Below are 23,150 nucleotides of genomic sequence, written 5' to 3'. Positions count from 1 at the left end.
CATTTTGGAAACTTTGGAGACGACTGAGTGAACAGGAGCTGCTCGAGAAGTGGAAGCCATTTCCCCCTCAGAGGGCGCCGTGGAAGACAACGTTGACTCCCACAGATGAAGTTTAAGGCGCTGTTGGCGAGCCTTGAGAGCGGCCTTAGTGAAGGCTTTGCAGTGTGGGCAAGCTTTGGGATTGTGCGACTCGCCCAAACAATACAGGCAAGTATCGTGGCCGTCTTGATGGGGGATTTTGCGGTCGCACACCACACACCTGCTGAACGGCCCTGAAGGGGACATAGGGTAGTAAGGAAACCGAAACGACAAGTCCAAGGATAAGGCAGAGCAGTCTAAACACAGTCCGAGTAAGCCAGAATATACACCGGGTCGTCAAGTTGAAGGGAAAAAGCGCTAGGGTAGTCCGTGAGCGAAGCAAAGGTCAAAGCCAAAAATCAGATAGATCGCAATAACGCAGCAATAAACGCAGCTAAGACGAGAGGCTCCAAACCGCTAGGCGGAAAAATGGAACTGAGGGACGGTTAGGCTGGGCGTGCGCAGTAGGGGTAGTCCTAAACATTGTTACTTTTCTCTTGCAGCTAGAAAACGTTCCGAGAGGCCCAACGCTGGCGCTGGTATTAACCCTTTGTGTGCATTCACAGAAGACCACGATGAAGAACAATTCAAACCACTTAGGAACACACAAGTTAACACAAGAGAAAGTGTGTCTCCTGCCTTTGCTCAAAGCACAGGTCTTTATCTTCAGAGCCCCAATGACTGGGGCCCTGTTACTTTAGCGGCTGTACCCTTCAGCCTGAGCTTTTACCTCCACGAAGATTGGCTGAGGAGGCCCGCCTACATTTCCCACCACCATCTGAGAAATTACCAGGGCAATGTAGGAATAGGTGTTGCTGCACCCCAGGCTATAAACCTTCTATCGCAAGAGAGTCGCCTGATTCACTTCCCGTTGGCATTCTGGCATCAATGGAAGATCTGTCTCAGCAGCATGCCTTCAGGCTGATGCTCCTTATGTTGGCTATTTCTCTGTTCTTTTATTTTCAGGACTATTTCTATGTTACGTTATTTTTCAAGCTACCTCTGCCCTGTGTCAACCATGCACTGCAGAAATGTTTAAAAGCTGCTATCGAGACAAGAGTTCCCAGTTTTCCACTTGTCCCGTCGAACCCAAGCAGATGACGGGCACACCAATTTCTCCAGATGTTGAAAATCTGGAATCACAGAGCCACATGTGGGTTTATGGAGAAGGACAGATTGTGTTTTAGGATCCAATTGATATTCAAAGAAATAGTCTTCCAGGACTGTGACATAATCCCAGGAACCAGCAGTCTGGAATTCAAATGGGCTTGATCACAGTGGTGTTCTTTTTCAGCCATCATCTGACATGCTCTGAATTAAGGGGGGGGGGGAGAAGGCCTTTGTACAGGCCAGACCACTTTAAGAGACAAAGGGAAATTAGCCATGAGTGAATCTGAGATCGTTAAAACAACCCAGGACTTTATCTGGAACAAATTAAGCATACCGTATTCTTTTCTGAGTTCTAAAAAAATGGTTAGTCTTCATCTGACCTCTTTGCTACATCAGTAGGTATAAGCTATAAAAGTACCTCATGGTTCTCATGACCAAGAAGATCTGAGAGCACTCTGAGCACCTCGTTTGCTGTTTTTGCACACGTCTTCTTCCCTGTGGAGATTCAGACACAAAACATTGGATTCCAGAGAGTCAATCGTAAATGCTACATCCAAAGCAGCCTGTTTTTTCAAAAGCTCAGCCTTCAACATAATAGAATAGCAGTTGAAAAAAGAATCAGCCGATCTAAAGGGCAGCCGATCTAAAGCCACTGATCGGCTGCCCTGACTCCAGGGAGACCAGGCTCCAAAGGGTTTGGAGAACAGAATGGCAACCAGGTAAAGGTAAAGGTAAAGGTTCCCCTTGACAATTTTTGTCCAGTCGTGTTTGACTCTCGGGGGGCAGTGCTCATCCCCGTTTCCAAGCCACAGAGCCAGCGTTTTGTGCGAAGACAATCTTCTGTGGTCACATGGCCAGTGCGACTTACACACGGAACGCTGTTACCTTCCCACCGAGGTGGTCCCTATTGATCTACTTGCATTTGCATGCTTCCGAACTGCTAGGTTGGCGGGAGCTGGGACAAGCGACGGGCGCTCACTCCGTCGCGTGGATTCGATCTTACGACTGCTTGGTCTTCTGACCCTGCAGCACAGGCTTCTGCGGTTTAGCCCGCAGCGCCACCACTGGCAACCAAGCCAACTCCAAATGCCAAAGATGATCATTAAACTCAGAAGAGTTGTCTTATTAAGTGATTACTCCGGAATCCAGACACAAGGGTAAGGGGGGGGGAAGGGATAACCAATACATCAGCGTCAGCTACCGAAAGCTCTGCCCAGATTGCCAAACCTCTGCTTTTCTAACACAGACTGTACTGCGGTGCTCATACCTGCACTCCGAAGGCACAGGTTCATGAGCAGGGCAACAGAGTAAGCCAACGTGTAATCGGACATGCTGTCTGTATCCTTCAGAGCATCCACCAGCCACGGGATCAGCCCATCCTTGATCATAGCGGACTGCAAGGCTCGCCTAGGAAATTGGGAAACCGTAATGAAAACAGATGTTATCACTTGACTGTTGTCATTATATGCCACCAAGCGGCTTCTGACTTATTATGACCCTATGAGGTTTAGAAGGTATGGGAGATCTTCATGGCGTGGTTGACCACTGCCATCCTCCAGTGAGTTTTCTCATGGTGGAGTGGGGAATCTGAACCCAGGTCACTTGACTCCTAGTCTGCCACCATGTTCACTCCCCTGGCCTACTAGAATCTGATGACCAGGCAGAAATTGCTCGGAGAAGCACTGCTTAACACTTTGACTTCATGTACCAAGGAAAAAAATGCTTCCCTTGGAGAACCTCGGTGGTATACAAGGTGTACTGAGGGCTAGGCGAAGGATGGGCAGCGTGGTTAGGAGTTGGATTTGTGCCCTTGTATTTCCTCCCCACCCACCTTCCAAATTCCAGGGCCCAACGAAGCAAACTGGTGAGGCCTCCTTCATGGCAACGATGGTGTGACGCCGTACATTTTATACACTGACTTGCCTGCATCAACATCGCCAACCATTTGGGTATGAAGAAGTGGTCTCGGCGGAAAGCTTGACACAATACACAAGAAGCTGAAATCCAATGCTACAGGATTGCAACAGGAACAGGACCACGGAATCAGTGCAACTTTCGGAGGAGTTGCATTCCCGAAGGCCTACACGGCTGGGATCTGATGGTTGTTGTGGGTTTTCCAGGCTCTTTGGCCGTGTTCTGAAGGTGGTTCTTCCTGACGTTTCGCCAGTCTCTGTGGCCGGCATCTTCAGAGGACTGGAGTAGGAACCCTGTCCATGCTCTTTTGCTGTTTGTTGGATAGCTGAGTATTTATAGCTGTGGGAACAGCTTTTGTCCCTTTTCAGGAGATTGGGTGATGATGGTGATCAGCGTGTTTTTGTTGTGGATGTATTGTTGTGGTAAGTGGGAGAGATTATCTGTCACTTTGATTGATGGGTGTCTTTAGCTGGTCTTTTTTGTGCAATGATCCCTGGTCCTTGTGGCTGGGTAGAGTTCGTTGACCTTTTGCAGGCTGTATTTTCCAGTGCTGGGACCCAGGCCTTAAGTTTTAGACTTTCTTCTTTCTTGTTAAAGCTCTGCTGGTGTTTATGGATTTCAATGGCTTCCCTGTGCAGTCTAACATAATGATTGCTGGTGTTGTCCAGTACTTCAGTATTTTGAAATAGAATTTCCAAATACTGTCAAAGTAGGACAGAGTTCCTACTCCAGTCCTCTGAAGATGCCAGCCACAGAGACTGGCGAAACGTCAGGAAGAACAACCTTCTGAACACAGCCAAAGAACCCGAAAAACCCACAACAACAGTTTCGGAAAGGGTCAATCACCAAATCCTCACGGATTCAATGGGCCCGCTCTCGTTGTGGCTTGCTACAGGATTTCAGCCGCTGAGTCTCAGAGGCAGTCCAACGGCCTCTACGCCGAAGGAGGAAACACATACAGAAACTGGCCCTCTGTGGGGTGTTCTCCTTCACCAGCCTCACGGAAATGGGAAGGACTGGCGCAAGGCACGTGGTGTGTCATTGCCAAGCCCCTGTTCCCTTCAGTGGAATCTCCAATGGCGAGACACTTGGGGCGTAAGACACCTCATGAGTCAGACACCTCTCTCTCCAATCTGCCACCTTTTATGGCACCTGAAAGGCCAGTCAGCCTGCCTCTGAGGAAAGGAGGCGAGACAACCATGTCTTGGGGGAAGGGGGAGCATAATTAATAATATAAGGTAATACCATCACATACTGGAACATTTCACAAGGAAAATCAGCTTGGGATGTGTTTGTTGAGGACAGAGCGGTCCTCTGAAACGGCCTCACGTCAATTATCTGGCCAAGAAGAGGGCAATCAAAGTCCAGAAGAAGAGATGAGAAGATAATTGGGTTTCGGTGGGGAAGCCATAAATATTCCTTCCGATAGCGACACAGTTAATGTTTCACTCAGCTCAGCTGAAAAATCCCGTCACCTTTTTACGTCTCTGTGCCTCTCACTCCCTTTCTTCAAATGTTTAAATAAGCCATGGCTCATTAAAAATATCTAATAAAGAAGCATATTTGCGCCTTCCAGAAGCTTTTATTGGCCATTATTATCTGGACCTACCTGTTCCCTTTCCCCATCAGATAGTTGTCTTCTTAACTCTTTACTCACCAAGTCCACTCGGCTTTTCCATAAAAGGTTGCCGAAGGACCTTTTTCGCCAATTAACTACAGAAGGTAAAGCTCCCTGCGTGGTTTGACATGTTTCTTTAAGGCAAGCGAAGAAGGAAGCGGAGAATAACGTGAGCAAGGTCCTGCTCCACCCAATTCAGAGCACCGGAACAGGGTTCTCTGCCTTGCCACCTCTTGAAAGGGCTCAGAGCCTCCAAATGGCACAGCATGCAGCCACCAAACTCTTGTCAAGGAACAGGGAATTCTCCTTAGCTGCTTCAGCTGTGGATGGGCTGTGGATGCACCTTTCAAATTCCCTCCAGGAAGCAAATGGACCTCGTTCAGTTCCAACTCTTCCTGGATAGCTAGACGGGGGGGGGGGGGGAACGGTCGCACCCGCGCGCTGATGGGGCAGCCCCCTTTTCCTCTGCACAATAATAATTCTAGGAGGCTAAAAAGGGAAGAGTAAAAACTAAATGGCAGCCGACAGACGAGGATTCACTTAGGAGGTTGGTGCACGCACTGCTGATCTCACAGACTGACTACCGCAATGCTCTCTATGTAGGGCTCCTCCTGAGCCAGAGCTGGAGACTACCATGGGTCCAGAACGTGGTGTACAGACTGGTAGTTGGTTACAAGCACATTTGACTGCATCACTCCGGTCTTCACAAGCCTCCGCTGGCTCTCCAGTGTGTCCCAGATTATGTTCAAAGTATAAAGCCCTTCATGGATTGGGACCATATTATCTGGTAGAGCGACTGTCCCTAATGTCTTCTTCTACCCAACCTCCAGAGCCTCTCAGGTCAGACGCCTCCGGGTAGCCGCTCCGAGAGAGGCCTGAAAGTCCATCATTCGAGGCAGGGCCTTCTCAGTGGTAGCACCCAGGCTATGGAATCGGCTCTTGGAGGAGCTACACTTGACTTCTCCCTGTTCTCATTTAGGCTTCTCAACCCAAACCCAGCTGAGTGTCTCCCATCTGGTACGCTTTATTGTGAAAATCTTTCGGTGCCCTTGGCTTTTTAAGTTTACGCTCTGCCGTTGCTATTTGCACTGTATTTTAGTGTCCATCGTTTGTTTGGTTTGGTATTTAATTGCTTGCAAACCACCCAGAAGAGTGCGTCAGCACTAATGGGAGGGTATATGAATTGAAGTAATAAATTAAATCAATTAAATAAATGAATAAATAAAAGAATGAATGAATGAATGAATGAATGAATGAATGAATGAATGAATGAATGAATGAATGAATGAATGAATGAGACTACTATGTAAATTTTACGTAGGTGAACCATGCTGTGGGAAAAACTAGGAAAACTGTGGACTAATCCATGTGCTTACATTCTGATCTGACCATCAAGCTAAAGTTCTGTACTCCTAACTGTGAGTTGCTAAATAACATTGTTAATTATTTTATAGAGAAATAAAAAAAGGTTCCCCTTGACAATTTTTGTCCAGTCGTGTTCGACTCTAGGGGGCGGTGCTCATCCCCGTTTCCAAGCCATAGAGCCAGCGTTTTGTCCGGAGACAATCTTCCGTGGTCACATGGCCAGTGCCATGGAACGCTGTTACCTTCCCACTGAGGTGGTACCTATTTATCTACTCGCATTTACATGCTTTCGAACCGCTAGGTTGGCAGGAGCTGGGACAAGCGACGGACGCTCACTCCGTTGCGTGGATTCGATCTTACGACTGCTTGGTCTTCTGACCCTGCAGCACAGGCTTCTGCGGTTTAGCCCGCAATGCCACCACATCCCACTTATAGAGAAATAAAGGCCAAGAAATAAAAGCCAATAACTATTTTAGTGATACCAAAGGACTTGATTGAGATGTATAAAATTATGCAGGGGATGGATATAAAGTGGAGAGAGGGAAGCTCTTTTCTCTCTCACGCAATACCAGAACCAGGCATTATCCACTCCAATGAAGGGTTGGGAGAGTGAGAACAGACCAAAGAAAATCTTTCTTGACCTAGCGTGTTGTTAGTTTGTGGAATTCCTTGCCACAGGGTGTGGTGATGACCTCAGAGCAAGATGCCTTGAAAAGGGGATGGGACAGATTCCTGGAGGAAAAGTCCCTCGCAGGTGACAAGCCATGATGGGGAGGTCTAATCTCCAGGCTTCGAAGGAAGGGACCTCCAGAGGCCCGATGCAAGGGAGGAGGATCAGTTCTCTAGTGGTCTCGTGGGCTCCTAGAGGCATCTGGTGGAGCCAGAAGCTGGACTAGATGGGCCCTTGGCCTGATCCAGCGGGGCTCTTCTGATGTTCTTATGACTGTGACCATTTTTTAAAAAAACATGTAGATCCAGCTTTTTGGAAATGGTATGAATATAGGTGGGGAGAGATCCTGCTTCTTTGAGAAATTTGAAATTCATCACGGGAGAACTCATGCAATTTATATTCATATAGTCTGGGATTCGGATGCAAGCAAGATAACACTGGCAATTCACACTATATGATACTGAGTAAAGTAGTGGATATGAATGACATCCATAACTATCTCCTGAGAGATTTTTACATTTTTTGCTGAACGTCAAATTATTACTAACAGTAATACATTTTCATAGAGGGAAAAGCTATAGATCATCCTATACTATTTCCTTCTCTCTGTCTTTAAAGGATCTGAAAATGATGACGTTAACATAGTCTGTGAGAAGTGAAAAATGTGCAGAAATATGCATCACCATACTGCATGCTGAATATGTTCAGGCTTTAACAGGTATGTACTGTTAAATTGAAGATGGAATGTAAAAATACATCAACATGCAGCCAGTGCATCAAGGCAGAACCATGGTGATGACTGGAGCATTTCTTTTAAAAAAAAAACAAAAGGAGGACAGCTTTGCCAGCCAAAGGCCTGCTAAGCACTCCTCCTTGGCTCGAAGGGACAGTCCTGTCATCAGCTTTGGGAGATTCTGCCCCTCCCACTACCCTTGGACCCAGCCCGACACAGCCCGGGTTTCTTTTCCCCCCTGTCAGCGGGGCCCCCACAGCTTTCATCACCTGAGGCTGAGTTTCTGCAAAGCCCCCAGGACGTTCTCTCGGGTAAGGGAATACTTGTCTTCGGTTTTCAACCTCTCTTCCAAACTTCGGAGCAAGCGGGGACTCTGGGAAAGGTAGAGCCGACCTAGGGCAAAAGAAGGAGGCAGGTGTGAAGGGGGAGAGCGGCTGGGCCAGGCGCTTCGCCAGGTCCTGGCAGGACTCCCCATGTCACCCACACTCTTCTGTTCGCCTGCTGTTCTTTTTTTCCTAGATCTTAGATTGTTTTCTTTCTGTATTTCTAAAGGGCGCTGCCTTCTGCAACCACAGGGAAAGGCGGGACTGCGAGGTCCCTCCGCTGGTACCTGTTCCCTCACAGACCACTTCTGTTCCACCAGGCTGTATATGACCGAAAGGCGAGAAGCCGGGGCCTCCATCATCTTGGCTGAAACAATGTGTTGTTTGTGAAATCCCTTCTAATAAGGGTCTCCCTCTGCACTCCTTCCATCTGGCTATGTCTCAGAGAGGTGAGGCAGTGAAGTGCCCTGAATCAGGCCAGTGAGAGCCAGCCAAAAGCCTTCATAGACTCTAGGCTTGCTCGCCAGTCTCGTATTTGTGCCGAGGTGCGCTGAGCATGTGTGCATGAAGAGTCTGGGAACAGCAATGTCCCTCTTAACAACGGCCATGAGGCGTATGAGCCACTCTGTCCAAGCGAGCGGCTGCAGTGTCCCACGCAGTGCCCCGCAGACAAGCCGCGAAGCCTCCCAGGGCTATCATCACACTGCTCTGCTATCCCATGGAGGACCATCCTGCCCAACCTGACATCCTGCGCCTTCACACTGACAATGGCAAAGAGACACACCAAGGAGAAACTAGACTTCCCACAACCACAACCCCAGAGGGTAAGAAGCGAAGCCATCAGCTTCCTGAGAAATAGTGAAATTCAGTGCTGAAGCAGCCATTCTAGCAGCATCAGAAACATGCTGCTTTTGACATCGTGGCACAACACAAAGCAGCCTGTGAAGCTGTACATTTGAAACTTGATGTCTACCCCATAGAGACCCATGCAGGGGGAAGGCCTGGAGGCCAATCCCAGGTTCTCTGCCTCCCTGACAATTGAAACGTTCTGTCCACCAAGACGAGTGAACTGCATCCAAGCCAAATTTCTTGCTGGGCCTGGGACCCAGTGATCCCAGAGAGCACAAGATCCCAAGGCATCTCCTGCCACTGCAAGTGATCAAAGCCCAAGGTCTGCAGAACCCTCTCCATCCGAACTGTTCATCATGAAGAGAGGTGATCACGCTCAACTTCTCTACTGTAGCTCAGTGACAAAAGGCCATGTTTTGCACATGGAAAGTCCCATATTAAAGACCCTTAAGTGAGACTCTGGAGAACCACTTGCCGGCCACGTGGAAAACCTTGAGCAAGAGACATTAAGGCTCCAACTCTGTGTAAGGGAGGTCCCAATAATGGCCTCCGACTCACTGACTGCTCCACGTACTTGCCAGCTCTGCTCCCTAAACACCTGACTCTCCTCTTCACATCGCTGAGACAGAGCCATGGGCCAACAGCATCCACAAAGCGCCCCGCTTACCTTCCGCAAGCGAGGCAAAAGCATTGATAAGCCTGGCCATATACTGACGAACCACTTCGCAATTGGACTGTGTCAGCATTAACACATTTCTCTGAAAGAGACAAACAGCCCTTTGTGAGAACAATCCTGAAATGAGAATTTGAAAAAGCACTTGCATTTTACTTAGGTACATTTAAATCAAGAACAAACGGCTGGCAGTTATGCATGTGTAGATGCAGAGAAAACCAACAGAAAAAAACAACAACCAACAACAAGAGGCACTGAAACTATTTTCAGAAATTCAAACCTCTGTTTTGATACAAGAGTCACAGCCAAACTCATTCATACATTTCTCTATCAAGATTGTCCCAAGTAGCTGAATCATAGTACAAAAGAAGGAAGATCTTCCGGCTCAGCTGGATTTTAGCCTACTGGGCCATCTCTCTTTGCAGAAGATGCCCACTCTGACTGAAATGTGACTGTGGTTCATGAACCCACTTCTTCTGTACTCTCAAAGTTTGCAGGATCTGTTCTGTCCTGGTATCAGAAGCTTCACGGGTTCAAATTAAAACAGTAACAAAAAAGATTTTGACTGAACATTAGGAGGAGTTTCCTGGAGATATAACCTGTTCCTCCATGAAAACGGACTGCTCCGAAAGGTGGCAACTCTCTTTAAGTTTTTTTAAGCACAAGTTGTAAGGGGGCTGGACTAGGTGACCTTGACATCCATTCCAACTCTGCAAATCTATGAGCCTATGAACTCTCAAACTTCTTATGATGTGCTTCGAGTGGTCGACCAGACCAGATGGGTGGGATATAAATCAAATAAATAAATAAATCCAGGTGAGTATCTATGTGGCTAACCTGGACGTTGCTGTAGCAATCCAAAAGGTCATTGTTGATATAAGCCTGAAGAACTGTGTCCCTCTGCTCCCCAGGATGGGATGTTGTCAGACGCTATAAAAGAAACAAAGAGGTTAACATGGGGGGAGGTCCTTTATTTGCCCCAGTGGGCGAAAGATATAACCAGAGATCCTCTGAGGCTATCCATAGGTGCAATTAGTTTGAAGATTTATTTGAATCACAGTGGATAAGCAGAGGATAAGATGGCTGGAGAGGGTCATCGAAGCGACCAACATGACTTTGACTCAACTCCGGGAGGCAGTGGAAGACAGGAGGGCCTGGCGTGCTCTGATCCATGGGGTCATGAAGAGTCAGACACGACTAAATGACTAAACAACAAGAATAGTGTTTTATAAAGGATTAACTGAGACTAATTTTGCACAATTGCAATTTCATCCGATACTTAAATCCAGATTGTTCTCCTTTGCACTTTTCATCTCATCATTGCATTGTATTGTGTTAGAAACTCTTGATTTTCCTTTATTTCTTTTATACTGTGCCTTATATTGTGTGGCTCTTATTCTCTGTTTATTTGCTGTGATTTAAATAAATCTTCCAATTAATTGCAGCTGTTGATAGTGTCAGATCATCCCTGGTTATGCCTTTCGTCCACTGGGGCAAATAAAGGACCTCCTTTTCAAGAGGCATGTTTTGAATCACCAATAATCAGAAATAGCATCGCATCGAATAAAGCAACATCCTTATGTCTCTGCCAAGCAAGCACGTTGGGCAGTACTACCTATCTATTGTGTGTGTGTGTTTAGTCGTTTAGTCGTGTCCGACTCTTCGTGACCCCATGGACCAGAGCACGCCAGGCCCTCCTGTCTTCTACTGCCTCCCGGAGTTGTGTCAGGTTCATGTTGGTTGCTTCGCAGACACTGTCCAGCCATCTCATCCTCGGTCGTCCCCTTCTCCTCTTGCCATCACACTTTCCCAACATCAGGGTCTTTTCCAGGGAGTCTTTTCTTCTCATTAGATGGCCAAAGTACTGGAGCCTCAGCTTCAGGATCTGTCCTTCCAGTGAGCACTCAGGCTTGATTTCCTTTAGAACTGATAGGTTTGTTCTCCTTGCAGTCCAGGGGATTCTCAAGAGCCTCCTCCAGCACCACAATTCAAAGGCATCAATTCTTCGGCGGTCTGCTTTCTTTATGGTCCAGCTCTCACTTCCATACATCACGACAGGAAAAACCATAGCTTTGACTATTCGGACTTTTGTTGGCAAGGTGATGTCTCTGCTTTTCAAGATGCTGTCCAGATTTGTCATCGCTTTCCTCCCAAGAAGAAGGCGCCTTTTAATTTCAGGGCTGCTGTCTCCATCTGCAGTGATCATGGAGCCCAGGAAGATAAAATTTGACACTGCCTCCATATCTTCCCCTTCTATTTCCCAGGAGGTGGTGGGACCAGTGGCCATGATCTTAGTTTTTTTGATGTTGAGTTTCAGACCGTTTTTTGCACTCTCCTCTTTCACTCTCATTACAAGGTTCTTTAATTCCTCCTCACTTTCTGCCATCAGAGTGGTATCATCTGCATATCGGAGGTTGTTGATATTTCTTCCGGCAATCTTAATTCCGGCTTGGGTTTCTTCCAGTCCAGCCTTCCGCATGATGTATTCTGCATATAAGTTAAATAAGCTGGGGGACAATATACAGCCTTGCCGTACTCCTTTCCCAATTTTGAACCACTCAGTTGTTCCATGACCAGTTCTAACTGTTGCTTCCTGTCCCACATATAGGTTTCTCAGGAGACAGATAAAGTGGTCAGGCACTCCCATTTCTTTAAGAACTTGCCATAGTTTGCTGTGGTCCACACAGTCAAAGGCTTTCGCATAGTCAATGAAGCAGAAGTAGATATTTTTCTGGAACTCTCTGGCTTTCTCCATAATCCAGCGCAAGTTAGCAATTTGGTCTCGAGTTCCTCTGCCTCTTCGGAATCCAGCTTGTACTTCTGGGAGTTCTCGGTCCACATACTGCTGAAGCCTACCTTGTAGGATTTTGAGCATAACCTTGCTAGCGTGCGAAATGAGTGCAATTGTACGGTAGTTGGAGCATTCTTTGGCACTGCCTTTCTTTGGGATTGGGATGTAGACTGATCTTTTCCAGTCCTCTGGCCACTGTTGAGTTTTCCAAACTTGCTGGCATATTGAATGTAGCACCTTAACAGCATCATCTTTCAAGCTTTTAAATAGTTCAACTGGAATGCCATCACCTCCACTGGCCTTGTTGTTAGCCAGGCTTTCTAAGGCCCACTTGACTTCGCTCTCCAGGATGTCTGGCTCAAGGTCAGCAACTACATTGTCTGGGTTGTCCGGGATATCCACATCTTTCTGATATAATTCCTCTGTGTATTCTTGCCACCTCTTCTTGACGTCTTCTGCTTCTGTTAGGTCCCTCCCATTTTTGTCTTTTATCATGTTCATCTTTGCGCAAAATGTTCCTCTAATATGTCCAATTTTCCTGAACAGATCTCTGGTCTTTCCTTTTCTGTTATCTTCCTCTATTTCTTTGCATTGTTCATTTAAGAAGGCCCTCTTGTCTCTCCTTGCTATTCTTTGGAAGTCTGAATTCAAGTTTCTGTAACTTTCCCTATCTCCCTTGCATTTTGCTTCCCTTCTCCTCTCTGCTATTTCTAAGGCCTCGTTGGACAGCCACTTTGCTTTCTTGCATTTCCTTTTCTTTGGGATGGTTTTCGTTGCTGCCTCCTGGACAATGTTACGAGCCTCTATCCAAAGTTCTTCAGGCACTCTGTCCACCAAATCTAGTTCCTTAAATCTGTTCTTTACTTCCACTGTGTATTCATAAGGGATTTGGTTTAGATTATACCTGAGTGGCCCAGTGGTTTTTCCTAATCTCTTCAGTCTAAGCTTGAATTTTGCTATGAGAAGCTGATGATCAGAACCGCAGTCAGCTCCAGGTCTTGTTTTTGCTGACTGTATAGAGCTTCTCCATCTTTGGCTGCAGAGAATATAATCAATCTGATTTCGATGTTGCCCATCTGGTGATTTCCATGTATAGAGTCGCCTCTTGTGTTGTTGGAAAAGAGTGTTTGTGATGACCAGCTTATTCTCTTGACAAAACTCTATTAGCCTTTGTCCTGCTTCGTTCTGAACTCCAAGGCCAAACTTCCCTGTTGTTCCTTTTATCTCTTGGCTCCCTACTTTAGCATTCCAGTCCCCTAGAATGAGAAGAACATCTTTCTTTGGTGTCAGTTCTAGAAGGTGTTGTAAATCTTCATAGAATTGTTCAATTTCAGTCTCCTCAGCAATGCTGGTTGGTGCATAAACTTGGATTATTGTGATGTTGAATGGTCTGCCTTGGATTCGTATTGACATCATTCTATCATTTTTGAGATTGTATCCCATTACAGCTCTTCCCACTCTTTTGTTGACTATGAGGGCTACTCCATTCCTTCTACGGGATTCTTGTCCACAATAGTAGATATGATAATCATCTGAGCTGAATTCGCCCATTCCTGTCCATTTTAGTTCACTGATGCCCAGGATGTCAATGTTTATTCTTGCCATCTCCTGTTTGACCACCTCCAGCTTCCCAGTGTTCATAGATCTTACATTCCAGGTTCCTATGCAGTATTTTTCTTTGCAGCATTGGATTTTCCTTTCACTTCCAGGCACGTCCACAGCTGAGCGTCCTTTCGGCTTTGGCCCAACCACTTCATTAGCTCTGGAGCTACTTGTACTTGTCCTCCGCTCTTCCTCAGTAGCATGTTGGACGCCTTCCGACCTGAGGGGCCCATCTTCCAGCGTCATATCTTTTAGCCTTTTGTTTCTGATCATGGGGCGTTCTTGGCAAAGATACTGGAGTGGCTTGCCATTTCCTACTCCAGGTGGATTGCGTTTAGTCGGAACTCTCCACTATGTCCTGTCCGTCTTGGGTGTCCCTGCACGGCATAGCCCATAGTTTCTCTGAGTTACTCAAGCCCCTTCGCCACGACAAGGCAGCAATCCATGAAGAAGAATTAACAGAGGACTCCTAGTGATGGATCAAGGCTGCCGACTGAACCATCATGCTTTCTGCATCTGCATCACGGATGCCGGTGGTGGGCCCAGAACTCAGCATCTACAGAAGCTCAGCTTTGATCCACCTTACCTGCAAGGGCATTTGTTTCTCTTTCTCTTCCGAAATGGCTGGATAATGGTTCGGGAAGGGGGGGACTGATCTAATAAACAGCACCAATCTCCTTCAGCTGGCTAAACTTCATTTCACTGGCATTCATTTATCCAAAATGCCTCTCTTTCCATCTTAACCAGCCAGCTTATCAAGCCATTTTCTACTGCATGGCATTTTAATGTCTCATTTTCCTGTTCAAGGGGTGAAAGAGGGAGTCGCAAAGCCCCCAAAAGAAGGGCAAAGAGGAGAAATATTAGAAACTCTTGAGCAAGCAGAAACGGACAGTAGGCCACCAGGAATCCCCTTTTCATGGGGAGAAAGGCAGGATACAGAAAGGTCTCAACAAATATCCTCTTGCTAGTCCCAGCCACAGCAGATTTGCTGACAGTAGTATTTACATACATGCTGACTTAGCATTCACCTACTCTGTTCCAATTGGAACCAGCAACAGGATACAGGTACCAGAAAATAAAAAGATTAAAATAAGTAAATTTTGCTAGACAGCATGTTTTTTTTCAAGAACCTGGCATTTTGCATCAGTCCATAATTAAGGACCGGGGGAGTGGGGGGCGGGATGTGAAATTTCCTGTGACATCCTTCTCTTCCTGTTCTTCAGCTCACTCACCCAACGCAAGGCCTGCAGTAAGAAAGCTTTCAGGCGGTCACTCCCCTCCACAAGATCTTTCTTCAGCTTCTCGTAATCCAGAGATGGCAAGAGGGGCACTTCGTCAATTTTCCTGCACGATCAATGATAAAGGAAGCAACCGTGAAACCTTCAGCTACTTCCCCTGTTCTCAGGAGGGGGATGCTTTCTAGAGGGGAAGAAACTAGGTCTGATGCTCACAGAGATGGAGATCCTGGTTTAGATACAGACAGGATGCTCACCTGCAATGGCGAGTTTTTAAAGGTTGTGATCTCTGCAGTCATTAAAAAAATGTTTTTATTGATTTTCAAACAAAAGAACCTGAGCCCATTATTATGTGTCGTGCACTCTGAAACAATTGATAACAGATCCTGCCCCTCCTCTGTAGGACTACCTTTCCAGGATTTGAAACGTGCTATCCTTTCTCCTCTCAGTCTTCTTTTCTCAAGGCTAAACCTGCCCAGTTCTTTGTGTCTCTCCTCCTAGGGGTTGGTTTCCAGTCCCCTGATCCTCCTGGTTGCCCCCCTCTAGAACTTGCTGCAGGTTGTTGGCACCCTTCTTCAAGTGTGATGTCCAGAAGTGAACATGGGATTCAAAATGGGGTCTAGTTAAAGGTAAAGGTTCCCCTTGACATTGAGTCCAGTTGTGTCTGACTCTAGGACGTTGTGCCCATCCCCATTTCCAGGCCGTAGAGCCGCCATTTGTCCAAAGACAGTTTCCGTGGTCACGTGGCCAGCGCAACTAGACATGGAACGCCGTGACCTTCCCACCGTGGTGGTCCCTATTTATCTACCCGCACTTTTACATGCTTTCAAACGGCTAGGTTGGCAGGAGCTGGGACAAGCAATGGGAGCTCTCTCCGTTGCGTGGATTCGATCTTATGACGGCTGGTCTTTTGACCTTGCAGCACAGAGGCTTCTGTGGTTTAACTCGCAGCGCCACCACGTCCCACGTCTAACCATTGACAAACAGAGGGGTACTGCTTCACGGGACTTAGAGACGATACTCCTGCTAACCTCCAAAAGGAGCCGTGGAATGAAAGGTGCTTTGCCTTCCAGTAAAGTCCCTAGCAACCCTTCTTCCTATTATCAAACAAGGAACTACGGATCCAAAAGAAAAGTACTTACACAGGAACTAAGGAAGCTCTCAACATTGTTGAAGCCTGTAATTAAAAAAAAGGAGGGAGACAAAGAGTGGATGACATATGAGAAAAAGCCAAACACAGGTCACGTATCCTTGCCACAATATCAAGAGGTCCCCCCAAAATGGGTTGAAGCCGTTTGTTAAGATCATTTATTTATTTATATTTATATTTATATTTATTTATTTATTTATCATGGCTTGCTGTCTCCCTTTAGTCACTCCAGGGAGTCCCAAAGATGATAAAATATATGATAAAACCAAGATATCGGACCACACAGGCAAACCCTCCACAGCCTGCCCCCGTCCATAATACTAAATGTGGGAATACCATTTCCACAGCTCAACCTTTTTGGCCACTGGCCAGTGATAAAGTTCAAGAAGCCACTAGGTGCCAGATAAAATTGGCCCCAAGGATCAGGTATGGCCCGTGGGACAACCCCTGCTTTTTAGTTCCTTCAGTAGTAGCTCCAACAATGCCAGCTCATCACAACTCTCGTCGACCCAAATATTCTGCCATAGGCCTGACCCCGTTTCAGGGTGCAATGGTACCCAAGGATGCTGTAGAATTAAAGTATGATTCCGAACACACAGCCAAAGAAATCCAGGGTTAAATTCCAGGAGGTAAGAAGATCCTCAGGAGAGGTATTTCTCTCTGTCCCACCCCATTTGGTGGGGACGTGGGAGAGGGCACTGTCGCTGCTCCCAGTCTCTGGAACTCCCTCCCACTGGAGGCCAGCCTGGCTCCCTCTAGGCTGTCCCTCCACAAAGAAAGAATTCTCAAAGGCTTCCACGGCCGGGATCCAATGGTTGTTGTAGGTTTTCTGAGCTGTTTGGCCGTGTTCTGGAGGTTTTTCTTCCTAATGTTTCACCAGTCTCTGTGGCCAGCATCTTCAGAGGACAGGAGCTAGAACATGGAGTGGTGATAATGTAGAACTCTTTTCTACATTATCACCTACAACGACCGACCAACCAAAGACCTTCCTTTTCAGGCAGGCTTTCCCTTAGTGACTGACTGTCTAGGAGACAATAAATGGGACGGTTTATATTTTATTGCTTCTAAATCTGTTTTTAGTCATGCTTCTGCCTAATATTTTTAATATAATGTCATTAATTCTGTATTTGAGTAATCCACTGTTTTTCACTCTCAACACTGTCTTGCTCATGATGTAAGCCACTATGGGTTCTTTTTTAAGGAGAAAAGTGGGGTGAAATATTTTAAATAAATAAATAAAAAGGACATTGGGGAAGCAAGATTTGTAAACCTTGACCCTGTGTATGAGCAACACACTCCTTGTCTTTCTTAAGAACTCTTATGTGTTAAGGTTAAAAAAGAGATGGTTGTCAGCTTAAGAGAAAAATAGGCTCTGGCAGGGATATGGGGTGCTGTTCCCTGAAACCATTTGCTCTTAGGGCTTGCTGTTCATGGCTGAAAGGTATTTCTCCCCCTACCCTGACTTAAGTCACAAAGACCCTTGCAGCCGTTTAAATAATATTTAATCTGTTTCAACTGAGCAGTTCTGCTTCAATTACTTGTGAAGGGGAGCGGGAACGGGCCCCAAAAGCAAAATCATTCCCATCACCTCATCCTGTCAATGGGCGTCATTTATTCCCAGAATATACTTTACCATTTCTTTGCCACAGTTATGGCTTTAAAAAGATAGGCCTTCTCTCATGACGCAAAGCCCTTTCAGGGCAAGACTCTATAATCCGTGCCTATTGTTGAGCGTTTGGACGGCAGAGGTTTAGAAAACAAAAGGCATAAAATGGCAAAAAGGAAGATTGGGTTACTCCATTGGAAGTACCGGCTGAATACCTGGGGGTGTTTTGCACAGCTATCCTATGTAACACAAGGAGCCTCTCTTTCACCGATGAATAAGTCTATACCTGGCATTTCACATTATGTTTAAATCAAAGAGTGATGATACATAATAGTCAATTAAAAGCTCTGGAGCCCTTAAAATAAACGGTTCCTCAATACACGTGCATCTCTCTTTCTCTCCCTCTCTGCTACCTTTCAGAGTAGAGGCGGCTTCCCAATGTATTATGCTCTGCCTAAGTCTATTTGTATTTCACTCATTTACATTCATTTTCCCAGAAACATCTGAATAACTGGAACACTCCTTCTATTTCAGGGAGACAGACCTGTCCAGGCAAAAGCCACATAACTCCTGTAAGAAAGTCAAGCCGATTTACACTATCTTAGATAGTACCTTATTCAAAATAAATAAACAAATAAAAATAAAAAAAAGATCTTGCTAAAACCTTTTGTAGTGGAGGGGAAAGGCATTTTAAAAATAGATAAAAGGAAGAGGAACAATAAGGGGGCATGCTGAGTGAGCATGAAACTTGCTGAGAATTGCTGAGAATTATTCTGATTCAGTGACAACTTCTAAGAAGAGGTTGGCCAAGGGAGAGCTGGGCCAGAAGGGCAGATGATTCACAGAAGGCTCCTGTTCAGGGTGTCCTGGCCAGCCCCGGTCTCTTGACAGATATTCTGACCCATCTCGTAATCAATAGTCATTCCCACTAAATACCGGGCTCCAGGAACCTAGTGTCCCTTCGCTACTAGGCCTGGAAAATCCTTTTCGGGGAGAAGAGGACATTTACAATTCTTTCGTTCACTCTTCTGCAGCTGTGACCTCCCCACCCTGTATTCCAGTCCGTCCATCTTCTGCCCCCACGGTCCTGCCCCCATCTACATGGGGAGAGAGTGTCAGACTAAACTATAGACTAAACTGTACATATGATTATGTGACTACATGGCTGTCAGCATTCAGGCCCACCTTCAGAGGGAATGAATGATGAGAGGCCACGAACCATCTATGCACGAAACGGAGACCCCCTCAGTGGGAAAATGTACTGTATTATTGTTTGTACACTCAGGCTGCAAACTGCCCCAAGAGTGGCTTGCACTAGAGGACAGCCTATAAATTCAATTTATATAGCACCCTGTAGTGCTAAAGCACAAGAAAGAAAGAAAGAAAGAAAGAAAGAAAGAAAGAAAGAAAGAAAGAAAGAAAGAAAGAAAGAAAGAAAGAAAGAAAGAAAGAAAGAAAGAAAGAAAGAAAGAAAGAAAGAAAGAAAGAAAGAAAGCTTTGAGCAGGACACATATTTTGCATGTAGAAAACTGCAGGTTCAAGCTCCCATATATTCTATTAAAGAGGAAAAGCAGGAAGTTATTGGGAAAAGCACCATCTCTGAGATCTTGGACAGCTACTGCCAGCCATAGTAAAGAATGCTGGTGTGGTCTAGACAATTCCACAGTTTGACCCAGGACAATCAAGGCCACTTCCTGTGCTCTTCCTATGTTCCTTGGTGTACACTACAGACAAGCGTCCCATAAGAGGGCACTGCACTCTGCCATACACCTGGAATGATGCAAGCTCAGAATGATGATGAGAAAGGATAAAAGGCTGGGGTGAGCTATACTGGGGTCCATTTGCTTGCCCAAGGGAGAAGATTGGCCGTGTCCCTGATTACTTCCCCCAAAAAATGCAAGCTAAGATCCTTAAGAAAATGAATTCTGCACATTATACCAAGTCCGTTATTCCTTCCCACCTTATGGCCCTTGAGTATATCAAAAGAGCCCTTGACAGAAACACCTGAAAAAAGCCCCTGGGAAACATCCCTGTAATGACACTTTATGGAAGAGGCTTGAACAGGACTGTGGCTATTTTTGGAATTTTACCATTAAGTTGTGTTCCTGGGTTCTGGTTTAGCTTAGCGGGCCAATATCCTGTCCCGCAGAAAGAATGCTCTGGCTCTGGGCAATCTGGAGCGGTCACGAAAGTCTCTCCACCATGAGGCCCGCATGTCGACGGGCATCGGAGCTTCGGGAGATGCAATCCCAGAACCGTGTCTTGTAGGCCGTCCGCATTTTGCAAAAAGCTCTTCCTCGTTGGACTCCGGTGATGAAGACACAGGAGCAAATAATCACGACTTCGAATAGTCACCATTCTTCCCAAAGCACTTTCAAAGCACAGGGTTGAGTAAGACCTAGTAATTAAAGACAGGACTTGCCCTGAGGCTTATAGTCTCTGGGGACAGATGTGAGAGGGATGGGCCAGAATAACAGCAGAAGCAGAAGATAATGTGGCAATCATCCACTAAATCCACTACAAGTTAACCTTTTAGGCTTTGCAAGTCTCTTGGGAGTGGTCCGAAGCCTGCTTGTGATTGGCCTCACCGGATCTTCCCCCCCCCCCCGAAAGTGCCCATCTGTGACCAGCATCATCTACTGTTGCTGGTTGTTGGTTTTTCAGGCTCTTTGGCTGTGTTCTGAAGGTTGTTCTTCCTGATGTTGTGCCATTCTCTGTGGCCGGCATCTTCAGAAGACAGGATTAGGAACTCCATCTACTGTCTTGAAATCTACCCACAATTAAAATCTGATGGTTTCCCTTACATACAAAGGCAGCCTAGAAAGACTGCACTTGAGCAAAGGTCACCAGCTTCTCTGCTGTATTGTCTACACCATGCATTTCCCACCACTTGGCATCAAGGTACAAAGTTGGCCACTGGAGAACAGCAGGGAGAAGTCAAAACACGGGGATGCTGTGGCAGAAGGGAGATTCTAAAAATCTGTTCTCCTTCTGAATAGTGCTGACATTCAGAGGAAGGAGGTGTCTCTTCAAAGGTTGGTGAAGAGGGAGGTAAGCAGCCAGCTCTGCCGAGATGTATCCGAGGGAAAGGGGCACCCATTTTATTGGTGGAAGCCATGTGGGAGACACATTGGAAAGACCAGCTACTTTTACATATAAAATCACAGAACGATGGAGTTGTCAGGGGCCTATAAGGCAATCGGGTCCAACCAAATCCAAGCAGATCTGACAGAGGATTGTCCAATTTTCTCTTGAATTCCTCCCGCACTAGAGTGCTCACCACTTCTTGAAGTCATGGGTTCCATCGCTGTACTGCTCTAACAATTAATTTTTTTCCTAATAGTCAGCTGAAATCTGGCCCCCTTTAGCTTAACCCCATTATGATGTGTCCTGCACTCTGAGATCATCAAGAACAGATCCTGCCCCTCCTCTGTAGGACTGCCTTTCAAGGATTTGAAGAGTGCTATCATATTTCCCCTCAGTCTTCTTTTCACAGGGCTAAACATGCCCAGTTCTTTCAGTCTCTCCTCCTAGGGCTCACTTTCCAGTCCCCTGATCATCCTTGTTGCCCTACTGAACTCGTTTCAGTTTGTTGATATCCTTCTTCAATGTGGTGTCCAGAACTAGACACAGTACTCTAGATCAGTGGTTCTCAAATTTGGGGCTCCGGATGTTCTTGAACTGCAACTCCCAGAAATCCTGGCCAGCAGTTAGTGGTGAAAGCTTCTGGGAATTGCAGTCCAAGAACATCTGGGGACCCCAGTTTGAGAACCACTGCTCTAGATGAGGCCTAATCAGTGTCAAAAAGAACAGAACTAATACCTCATGGAATCTGGAAACTAAACTGTGTGTAGGCATCCTTCAGTCTCGAGAGACTATGGTAATATGCTCCGAATAGAGGTCTTGGAACAGCATCTACTGTGGCTGAGAAGGGCAATTTGAGAGCGACCATCCCTTCCACACTGAAGACAAATCCAATCTGTCCCCTGTCCAGCTCCCTGATTTGGCTGCTTTCGGGACTGCCTCTTTGCCTCGGCCTGCTGGACAAGGGTCTCTTCCAATTGGGAGAGGCCATGATGCAACGCCTGCCTCCAGGCTTGAGCACTCAAATGGCAGGGTCTTCCATCTGTTGAGGTCCATTCCTAAGGCCTTCAGACCCTGCTTGCAGATATCCTTGGATCACAGCTGTGGTCTCCCTCTGGGGCGCTTCCCCTGCACTCATTCTCCATACAGGAGATCTTTTGGAATCCAACCACCAGCGACTGTATTTTCACGACATGCCCAAGCCAACATAGATGTCACTGTTTCAGTAACGTATACATACTAAAAATTCCAGCTCATTCCAGGACTACTCTGTTTGGAACTTTGTCCTGCCAGGTGATACCGAAAATGCATCGGAGGCAACGTATATGGAACGTGTTCAGCTTTCTCTCCTGCCATGCACAAAGGGTCCAGGGCTCACTGCAGTACAGGAGTATGCCCAGGATACAGGCTCTATAGACCTGAATCTCGGTATATGCAGTCAGCTTCTTATTAAGCCATACTCTCTTTGTGAGTCTAGAGAACATGGCAGCTGCTTTGCCAATGCATTTATCCAGCTCGACATCTAGGGAGAGAGTGTCAGACTAAACTACAGACTAAACTGTACATATGATTATGTGACTGCCACATTTTTAAACACAAATTGACCTCTAGCATGTGGTCTGAGAAAAGGACCTAAATATGCAGTGCCAGCATGGGCTGACATTGGCTATCACTATATCAGGAGTTCACTGCCTAGAAATGTTCCTTTTTTAAGACAACACGGCCATCATTCTTGTTGGCTTGGGGATCCCAAGACTTGTCCAAAAGACGATTTTTCCCCCCTGGTCCACAAAGTATGATTGCAGCAGACGGAAACCAGACAGTGGCTTAACCAGACTTGTGAAATGATTACCTGTGGAACAGAATGGCGTTGGACCGGGGCGCTGGAATGCTCTGCTGCACCTTTGTATGTCTTTGTCAAGTGTCTGGTGGCCACACAGGCTTTCTATCTTTGAGCAACGTGGCGGCAGCAGGCAGGACTGGCAGAACCACAGAAACAAGTTATGCAAGAACCTGAGATGCCAAAATGCCAAGGACAGGGCCTGTCTCGGATTTCTCCAAGCAAAGATTTCAGATTCCATGAAGCAGAAACGCCGCCCGAACACTGGTGAACCTGAGTACAAAAGCGGGCTGTGTAATCCGTTTACGGAAGCAAAGTGTAAGTATGTATTGACAGCAATTATGTAGTATCTATTAGAAAAAAATTAAAAGTACTAATGCATTGGTTGATATGTGGAGCACTATTGGTTGATCTTTACACGCACTATTCATGTTGCTTTTTCTGTGTACTGGATTTTAAAAGTTTATCAAGCTGTGTTTGTATTCCATAGCATACATGGCAGATAATAA

At 46.3% G+C, this 23,150-nt stretch overlaps 1 protein-coding gene across 7 annotated transcripts in view; it reads right to left on the bottom strand.

Moving 5' to 3' along the window:
* The window catches only part of ARMC9 (armadillo repeat containing 9), a 123,545-nt gene that overhangs the window by 61,525 nt on the left and 38,870 nt on the right, over positions 1 to 23,150 (bottom strand). For all 7 annotated transcript variants that reach the window (XM_072996330.2, XM_072996333.2, XM_072996331.2 and 4 more), the window contains 7 exons: positions 16,104 to 16,138; positions 14,959 to 15,070; positions 10,171 to 10,263; positions 9,328 to 9,418; positions 7,758 to 7,881; positions 2,456 to 2,595; positions 1,607 to 1,683 (listed from right to left, as the gene is read on the bottom strand). In XM_072996330.2, the coding sequence (XP_072852431.2) occupies positions 1,607 to 1,683; positions 2,456 to 2,595; positions 7,758 to 7,881; positions 9,328 to 9,418; positions 10,171 to 10,263; positions 14,959 to 15,070; positions 16,104 to 16,138 (672 nt within the window). The remainder of the gene's footprint in view (positions 1 to 1,606; positions 1,684 to 2,455; positions 2,596 to 7,757; positions 7,882 to 9,327; positions 9,419 to 10,170; positions 10,264 to 14,958; positions 15,071 to 16,103; positions 16,139 to 23,150) is intronic.

The sequence above is a fragment of the Pogona vitticeps genome, chromosome 3 (assembly GCF_051106095.1).
Source record: "Pogona vitticeps strain Pit_001003342236 chromosome 3, PviZW2.1, whole genome shotgun sequence".
NCBI lineage: Eukaryota > Metazoa > Chordata > Lepidosauria > Squamata > Agamidae > Pogona > Pogona vitticeps.
This window is presented reverse-complemented; position numbering and strand designations above follow the sequence as displayed.